The sequence below is a fragment of the Daucus carota genome, chromosome 2 (assembly GCF_001625215.2).
Source record: "Daucus carota subsp. sativus chromosome 2, DH1 v3.0, whole genome shotgun sequence".
NCBI classification, from domain to species: Eukaryota; Viridiplantae; Streptophyta; class Magnoliopsida; order Apiales; family Apiaceae; genus Daucus; species Daucus carota.
In genome coordinates, this window is record NC_030382.2 from 38,298,198 (window position 1) to 38,308,560 (window position 10,363).

Sequence of the window (10,363 nt, forward strand, 5' to 3'; positions counted from 1 at the left end):
CCTGGTGACAACTTTTAAATTTTAGTTTTATGATCTTATAATTTGTGTTTATTAGCCACGTATGCATCTACATCCACTGGCACATCTATATCTTGTAATTGCTGAAAACATCTCCAAATTTTTAGGCATAATAGGATAAAAAATTGGTTTAGTTCTACTATATATATATGTTCTGTAACACTGGAATAATGTTCTGTAATGCTGTCCATAATTTTCGCAAAGTTTGTTATGTATGTGTGATTTGATTTTACACCAAGTGCATTTGTATAACAGGGGTTGATTAATGAGTTTAAAAATCTTAAAGGTGAGGATCCTTCTGAAGAGAAGTATCAATTTCAGTCGAATTATGTAAACGGGTTGCTAGCAATCATTTTCGTTTTGGGTGTACTGTATAGTTCCTTGGAGACTAGAAGAATGAGGTCGTCACAGTTTGGCCCAGGCTGGGTACGAAGCCTTATGACAGACTACAGAGTTCCTTTTTGATAGGAAAATGGACAGCATTCACAGACCTTGTACCTGGAAAAGCTCTTGCAGGAGTTCCCAGAAGACTTCGTATTCCTCTTCCCCGTAACTCTGGGTTATTTAATTGCGGGACAAGTAATCCAGGTTGGATACTCAGTTGTTTTTAACATCTCTGAAATGCATATTGAAGATACCATCAGTGTGCGTCAAGAATAAGTGCCAATAACTACAGCTACTAATTGCAGAATATGGGAACAATTCCTACATTGTACAACTTTGCTGCAATCATCCCAGTAGTAATGATAGCAATAATGATCACAATGTTGCTTCCCAAATGGCACAACAGAAAGAATTTAATCTCAAGAACCAATCTGATTCACATTATGATGTATTGTTGCATGGTATATTTTACTATGTATTAAGTCCTAAAGTATCTAACCAAAGAGATTTCATTATCTCTTTGGTGTAGATGTTTTTTTAATGTTTTGTATTATTGTAGTTTTGGGTTACTCTCATTTTTTTCAAGATTCTCTGTAACATATTTATGTTCCATTCTTATTTAGCTTTATGTTGCTCGTCTTTCTTTTATGTTATGATTTATCAACTTTATTTAGTCAATATATATGAACTTCTCATGTTTTTTGTATTTATGTGGTTTTTTCAGGGTACTCGACAGAAGTTAAGGACGGAAAGCCGAGCAGGACCTTGTGGGTGTTTTCTTATCGAACATTAAAGCTTTATTGTCTAAGCGTCCCCGGTCATCTCTGCATGTCCGAGGGTTAGATGGTAAACTTTCTTGAACGAAAGGAACTCCTGGGAGCGGCTTTTGTATTATGATACAAATCGTTTATACGAGAAAGTATCTTGTGACAAAAAAAAAAAAAAAAAAGTATTTTAAACACACATTCTAAAAAAGTTTTTCCAAAAATAACGCGAAAAATTTGGTTATCAAAGACCATTTTAAAGTAACTTCCAGAGTAAAATATATTTTACTTTCTATACATAAAGAATTTATTTATTTAAATTAAATTTTAAAAAGCTTAATTAATTATTAAATTCACTTTCAAACATATCAGTTCAATATGTTTTATATAAACAAATATTTTAATTTAACACATATTTACTCCTGCTTATATTTTAAAAAAAAGCTGTTACTAAGAAAAGGATAGATCAATTTTAAGCATAAAAAGAAAATGATTTTGCATGATGTAAAATATCTGCACGGCAGTAGGTGTAAACCCTTACAATTTATACATCAAATAAATGTATTTACCGATTTTGAGGCATAATTAAAATTAAAATATTTCCTGGAATTTATTTAACATGAAGAAAAAAAAAAAATGTTTAATCTCCCCGGGAAGGTGACCACGGAGTCATATCAATAGGATAGCTGCCGAGAACTCGTAGAAACGACGTGAACTCCTGAACTTCCGCTAGTGCATTTTGTGCCCTAACATCCGCCATTGACGCCTCGAAATCAACGAAGAACAAGTACTCAAAGTGCTTCGCCGTGCCTGAATTCTCGCCGTCGACGACTCTGATTGGTTGGTTCCGGTGAGGCCTGCTCTCAATTTTCGTCAAGCTGATGTTGCGGAATGCGAATGCTGATAACACTTTGAACAACACTGACATTCCTTTATCGTGTGCGAAGACGATGCTTGTTTTGAACGGCCGGTCGGTCCGGGGAATTATAGGCTCTCTCGCGAGCATCACGAACCGAGTCACGTTGCTAGAATCGTCTTGGATACCGTTCGCGAGGATCTGGAGACCGTACAGATCGGCGGCGCGTGCGGACGCGATGGCTGCCGTGTCACGGAGATTGTTCGCCGCGATAAACTCGGCAGCTCCGGCGGTGTCATCGACGGCCTCACGCGCGACAGTGAGTCCGAGTTTTGTTAATGTGTTTTCGCACTGAGAGAGAGCTTGTGGATGAGAAATGACGCGAGTGAGATACTCTTTGCGAACGCCGGGGAGAGCTAAGAGACAGTGATGCACGGGGAGTTGTACTTCGCCGACGATGTGGAGTTTGTGACGGAGGAGTAGGTCGTAGTTGCGATGAATGCTGCCGCCTAACGAGTTCTCCACCGGCAAAACAGCGCGATCTGCGATCCAGAGCTCTACGGCTTGAAATGCGACCTCGAATTGATCGCACGGGATCGCGTCGCAGTTCGGATAAGCTTTTCCAGCCGCGGCCTCGCTGTACGCGCCTGGAACGCCCTGGTACGCGACTCGGAGCGTCGAGCCGTGCATCGGAGCCGGAGACAGATCTGCAATTGTGAGCGGCTTCGGGAGATTATCAATCGGAACTATTTCCAGTGTCTTGTGGCCATTCACTGCAGTGATGTTGTCGTCTGTCTTCTCCGTGTTCTGTTGTTCCTGAGAGACTACCTTGCTGGCCAGTACCGCGCACGAGGCCTGCCAGTCGGCGCGAGTCGCGCCGACTGAGTTCGCAAAGTTCGCTGAATTCGATACCGAATCAGCTCGGTACACCGAGCTAACTGTCAGTTGACTCGGCCCGACTCGACTCGTTTTAGCCGAATTCATCCCCCAGCTTGTAGAAATAAAATTAGTACCTGAGAGAGTCTGCATTTGGAGGTTATACTAAAAACTTGGAATTATAATATCTTAATTCGAAAATAAATCCAAAAGAATGAGGAGAGAAAAGGTTCGTTAGGTGGGAATGATGTTTTATAAAGCTTGTAGTTTATGAACAACCAAGCTGAGAAAACGGTGAGGGATGTTCGGTGTTTTATACTATGGAGTGATACGAGAAGTAGATGGAAATATAAGCCTTGGTCAATGTTTACCTAACCTCCCTTGCTTTCCTATCTCTTTCTCTTCAATTTTTCTCAGCTCTCACATATTATTAAATGTATTATTGGTAGATGTGGTAGGTATTGTTTGTGTGTGGTATATATGGCGCCATGAATGAGTTCAATTTTGGGTTCTTCTGATCAAGTGGACTATTAAAAATTACTGGTGGTAAACTAGTTCAAATAACACATTTACTAAACGAGTTCTGGTGACTTGTGTTTGTCATTTGTCAAAGTTATTGAATGAACCAAAGATCATTTTGCAGAACACTTTGTACAACACGCTTTAAATCTTTGATTTTGCTAGTAACTATATCTTCCTGCTAATTAAAATTAACTCGCTGTAATTTAACATGATATTTTTTAAAGACGGAAGGGTGTTGGTAAATTTTGCGAACCTGAATGCATTTTAGTTTCAATGAGTTTATTAAAGAATTTTTTATGCGTTTACTTCTTCGCGTTGATTGAAGCAATTTTTTATCAGTCGAAGATGTATATGTTTGAATATATTTGTTGTTCTCATTCTTATTTAAAATTTTAATCCTGTTAATGATCCAAAATGAATCTAACAACTTTACTGAAGAATGGTGGTGTTTATTGACCAATCAGTAGATATGGGCTTCGGTGCAGAATTAGAAACGTGTTTTTTTTTTTTTTGAACTTGTGTTGAATAATTGCAGAGCCAGGTCCCCCCGCACATGTCGATTTTGTTAACTCTGGGCTGGCCAGTGGCCACTGGTCTGACGACTCTGACCTGTGTACTGTGTCCTGAGGGCACAGGTTAAAGTGTATTAAAGACACTAGTTAGTTACGGACAGTTGTATTAGAGTTACATTTTTTTTCAAACTCCACTAATTTTTTTCTTTCACCGTGTTTCAAAATTTTGATGTTTGTTTTTCTAAATTTTATTTTTTAACCACCACATTTAGTTCTATTTATTTTTTAAGAAAACATGTATATTTAAATATTTATTTTAATATAATACTCTATACCCAATCTTTGCATTTTTTTATAACTAAAAAATAACAAATATATGTATAAAAAATATAAATTGATTTCATCCCACAAAAAATAAGGAGGCCCCCCTGCATGTACACTAATTTTCTAACTAAAATTAGCCTTCTAATTAAAATCAGCCATTTTGATATTTAATAATATTAAAATATATAAATTATAAAATCATAAATTTATTATTAAATATCAAATTGGCTGATTTTCATTAGAAGGCTAATTTTAGTTAGAAAATTGGTGTGCATGCAGGGGGGCCTCCTTATTATTTGTTATTTTTCAGCTGTAAAAAATGCAAAAATTGAGTATAGACTATTATATTAAAATAAATATTTTATTATACATTTTTCTTAAAAAGTAAATAAGACTAAATGTGGCGATTAAAAACAAAAATTAGAAAAACAGACATCAAAGTTTTGAAAGACGGTAAAAATGGAAAAAAATAGTGGAGTTTGAACAAATAGAACGTAACTCTAATATAACTATACACTACGGCTTATCTCTTATTGGGAAGTAACCGGAAGTTATCTAGAAGTGGGAATTTCTTTTAAAAAAATATGTTATAATATAATAAATATAAAATACATAAACACATAGAGTATACATTTCTTACGGAAATAAGCGCCCAGTTCATGGAAAAAAGTTACTTGATAATAAGAAACTAAAATAGTACAACTTTGACCCCGTTTCAGTATGAAAACCTCTGGCATTCATAGAATGTATTCCACTTTTAAACACTATATTAAAATAATCTTTCTATAACATTAAGAAAACCTCTCTAGAAATGAATGAAAAAATTATTTTATTAACAAAAGGTTATTAATGGAATTATAGAACACATCAGAAAAGCAAACGTAAATTAACTCATATATTCATATTTAAATTTTATTTAATCAAACAATGTAACAAAATTTTATCACTAAATCATCTTGCGGGCGTGAGATGCCGAAACATTCGCCTAAATAGTCCTACAACCCGAGCCACTTTGTATTGTGATGAGACGAGCACCTAAAGATCATACATGTGCACGCACGAGACACACGATAACATCATCCACACGCATATAGTGGTGGAAATATGGTTGCAATACCATTAAGCCAATCCAAACCAAATGAAAATTGTGCATTTGGATTCATATGAAATCACATTTACGAAAATGGATTTGGTTTGATTTCTAGTCTCACATTTCTCACAAAATATGTATCTAAATACATTTGTTTCTCACATTAAGATTTTTTATAACTCTTCACACACACTATCATGTTCTTTATTTCTTTTTGCTAGTTAAAACACATGCACATCCCGTGATTCGAACTCATGACTTTTATTGGAGAGGTCAAAAACTTGAACCACTACATCGACTCACACACCCAAACACGCTATCCCAAACACACTATTGTTATATTTACTATTCCACACTATTGTTATATTTACTATCCATTAATATTGTCACATGAGTGTATTAATTCAGACTAAAACCATAACCACATTTATTAAAATATGGTTTGGAAATAGTTTTGGTTCATTTGTCCAAACTAAATCCATTTTATAAGAACTAAAACCACATTTTGCCCGCATGACTTAGTTGTTATCCACCACTTTTGCACATAGTTATATAAAGTCATTAATCTCTCGTTATATTCTGCACATAGTTATATAAAGTCATTAACCTCTCATTATATCAAGGATAGCGGTCCCCAACCCGAAACCCGATACAAAATAGTATATATTATATATATACTTTAGAACCGACAATTATAGTTCTACAGCATAATTAGTTGAGAAATTATGATTAATTTTTAATGATTATTTGAAAAAAATAATGAAACTTTATTTTTTATATCAATTAACTAATCATTTAATGGATAATGCAATCGATACATTTATTTTATGCATATATAAAAGTGTTTGCATTTAACTCTATATAAAATGTTTTTTCATGAAATGTATCCGTAGGGGTGTTCGCGGTGCGGGCGGTGTGGTTTTTTCCTAAAACCGCAAACCAACCCGCGCATGCGGTTTGGGAAAATTCATAAACCGCAACCGCACCGCGTAATATAAAAACCGCGTAAACCATACCACAAATTGCGGTGCGGTGTGGTGCGGTTCATGCGGTTTGCGTGGTTTATACATTCAAAAAATTTATACTTTTGAATGACAATATAAATATAATTTTAAACTATATATATTTAAAAATAATTTTAATAATACACACACATAAATTTAGAGTTAAATACTCATCACAAGAAATATAAACTAAAATATGAGTATGATAATGACGAAGATGAAAAGATTTCAACACTAATAAGTTATTTTGTAGAAAATAAATATAATTATAATATTTAATATGTCGTCTTAAAACTAACCTTAATTTGTATTGTAAAATTATTAAAATTAAGTTGAGTAACTTGAACATATATACACACACATAAGAGATAACATCATAATAAATAATCTATATATATATAATATAAATATTTGTAATTATATGTGATATATTTTTATATATTTGAAAATAGCGGTGCGGTGCGGTTTGAACCGCGCTTGTATAATGTCAAACCGCGACCCGCACCGCGCGGTTTGTTAAAATTTCAACCCGCAACCGCACCACGAAAAAGAAAAATCGCATTTTGCGGTGTGGTGCGGTGCGAAGCCGGCGGTTTATGCGGTGTGGGTTGTTTGATAAAACCCCTATGTACTCGTATATTACGAAGTTAGGGTCGCGCTCAAGAGTAAAACAGTTTTTAAAATAGAACTAGAGAACCACTAAGGTTCTATTGCAGAACCCTAAATTTTAAATAGATTTTTAGGATCTAAATCTTAACACATGTTTTTTTTTTCATGTTTTTTTCATCGTTGTCTATGTTCAAAAATAATTTTAAAATATAATACATAGATATTGACATTTTTTGCACGTGAATTCTGCTGCAGAACCCTAACTACTCCTAGAAATAAGATAAGGGTTTTATGTGTTCTCTCAGTAATGATTCTCTCTTAAATATGACCCACTGCAAAGTTATACTTCCAAAATAAACTAGCATAAAAGCCCGTGCGAGGCACGGGGCTCTAGTTTTTGCTGTATTTTAAATAATATTAATATGTCATTATATTGTTCTTGTACGGACCTTGAGTTTGTATTATGTTTTAAATAATATCCGTGTGTCATCATATTGTTTCGAGCGTAACTATTACGTTTTATTTTTTGACAAAATATGTAAACATGAAAAATGTAATATATGCAAGCTAATAGCATTAATAGTAATGATAAGTACTATTCCCTCCATTCCATTTTATATGACCCTTATTCTTTTTTGAGACATCTCTAAAATAATGAACTTACTATACTTACTATTTTTAAACACTACTTATCACTATTACACACACTACTTCTCTATTTTATACTCTTTTATATTAAACTAGCTTATAACCCGTGCAATGCACGGGCGGTTAACATATTTGTTATTTTATTTTATATATCTTAAATTTATCTAATTTTATTGTAAAAATAAAATTATGATAGAATAATGTGGTTAAATAAATATTTTATTTAGCAGTTGGATAAATTCTTCATAGTTAAGTTCGTCAAATGGCTAATTAAATATTAGGTCGAACATATATATTTTAATGAGAATGTTAAAATATTTTTTTTTGCATGTTATAATTTAAGAAGGCCTATAAACTCATATATAAACTAATCAATCAACCTTTTTAATATTTCGTTATTAATAATTCATAATATGGTATAAAACATATTATAGTTTAAAGAGACGCATGAAACCAAATACCGACCCATCATACTAATTTGAATTTAATGTTTTGGTTTAATAAATGATAAAAAAATATAGTATAACATGTTATAAATTCAAGAGCTCATACCAACCCATTCACCAACTTTACTAACTGACCGACCAAGTGAACTTTTTATTTCGGCTTTATTAATATTGTAATAATATATAGTATATGATAGATTTGTAATATTTCCTTTAATGTGAGATCATTAGAGTATTTAAAAATAATGTTATTAATGTATTTTTGGTTTAATAATATCACATGTTATTTATTAATAATTATATTTTTAGGGAATTGATAAATAAGCTCCACAGTTTACTATTTAAGCTCCAAATCCAAATTTTATACCATATTTACCCATGCCTTGTCCACATATATATGACGTCCGTGTTAATTGTAAAAACTCGATTTTTTAGTTAGAAAATCTAAAAATGATAACCCGTTTTGATTAAAAAGACAATTACTATGTTGCTCGATATTATTTTAGAAGATTGAGTTCTTTTAGCTAATAAATATATAAAGATAATTTATTTTAGTTAAAAAGAATAATTGGTTTTATATATAGATAGGCATGTACTTCGGTGCAAGTACCGACCGCCCGACCAATATAATAATACTCTCTCTATTTTTTATTATTTGACGTTTAGACTTTTGGCTCACATCTTTACGTATAAATATGTCGCCCATGTCCGTATTAATTGTAAAAGATTAATTTTTTACTTAGAAAAGTTATGAAAAGATAATATATTTTAGTTAAAAAAAGTAATTACCATGTTTCTTAATGTTATTTTAGAAGATTAAGTTTTTTAGTCAGAAATATAAAAAAGGTAATATATTTCAATTAAAAGGATTAATTGGTTATATCGATAGGCCCGTACTTTAGCCCAAATTAAAAAAGATAATTGGTTATATAGATAGTTCCAGAATAATTGGTTATATAGATAGGCCCGTATTTTGGCCCAAGTACTGACCTACCAAACTTTTATTGTTTCGATTTTAAAAGAATTATTAATTGGTTATATAGATAGGCCCGTAATTTGGCCCAAATTAAAAAGAATAATTAGTTATATAGATATGCCCGTATTTTGACCCAAGTACCGACGATTTTAAAAGAATTATTTTTTTTGGTCATATAAAAGAATTATTAATTGGTTATATAGATAGGCCCGTAATTTGGCCCAAATTAAAAAGAATAATTAATTATATAGATAGGCCCGTATTTTGGCCCAAGTACCGACCGACCAAACTTTTAATCTTTCGGCTTTAATAGTACTAGCCTATAACCCGTGCCAAGCACGGGCGACCATATAATTTTAATTTGATTATTTATAAATTTAATATCATTTTATTAGTGTTTTTCATTAATTAAATTAAGATGGTATTAAATTATATTAATCGATTGTTTATATGCACTTTTGAAGGTTTGTCTTGTACAAAACTTTTTATATTATAAAATATTAGTATAAACAATTAATTTTTTTCCATATGTCAATGTTTAAATAATTTTTTTCAATCTCACTTTAAATTTGAATTAAAAAATTCAAAAGAAAATGTGATATACATTTTTATTGTTATATTTTAATTTTAACCATACTATTCATTTTGTTACGCTTTATTTACATCTCGATCAAATATACTTTTGAAAAATAATAGAAACATAAGAAATGTCTACTTTTGTTTCTCCTTTTTTTTTTTTCATTTTTTGTGAGAGGTTCCTCTGAATTGTATTTGAACTTAAAATTTTTGATTTCTTCAATATATTATAAAAGAAAATCTTACATTATTTTCGTCAACTTTTATCGATTTATTAATTATTAATCATGAACCTCATACCGAATAAATATTAATTTGCCACATTTTTCATCATTTCTAGGTATACCGTCGTTTATTATTCAACTTCATGTTAAATTTAAATTAAAAATTTTAAAAATGTGATATAATATACATTTATACCTAGAATATGAATTAAATTTTTTTTAAAAGTGATGGGTACATGGTCTTTTTTCATTTAACTTTACTTGAAATTTGAATGAACAGATTCAAAATATTGATACACATTTTTATTACTTTATTTTAAATTTTAGACTTACTATCCTTTTTATTAATTTTATTTACATCTCAATCAAAAATGTTTTTGAAAACTGAGGTCCACTCTCACGAGAAACATAACAAATATTCACTTGTTCTCCATTTTTACACTTTTCTGTGAGATGTCCACAGAGTACTGGCTAAATTCCTAGTTAATGAATCAGACTTTTTTGCCAATGCATTAGTCAAAAGCAAGAAATCAG

General features: G+C 31.8%; 1 protein-coding gene across 1 annotated transcript; it reads right to left on the bottom strand.

The window, feature by feature from the left end:
* Positions 1 to 1,636: 1,636 nt before the first annotated feature.
* Positions 1,637 to 3,264, bottom strand: LOC108205849 (arogenate dehydratase 3). The gene has a single exon (XM_017375943.2). It carries the CDS (start codon positions 3,049 to 3,051, stop codon positions 1,807 to 1,809), a length of 1,245 nt encoding a protein of 414 aa, XP_017231432.1. The 5' UTR covers positions 3,052 to 3,264; the 3' UTR covers positions 1,637 to 1,806.
* Positions 3,265 to 10,363: the final 7,099 nt, after the last annotated feature.

What these genes read in the sequence shown, in the direction of transcription:
- LOC108205849 (XM_017375943.2), bottom strand. Translation starts at nt 3,051, where the DNA reads ATGCAGACTCTCTCAGGTACTAATTTTATTTCTACAAGCTGGGGGATG.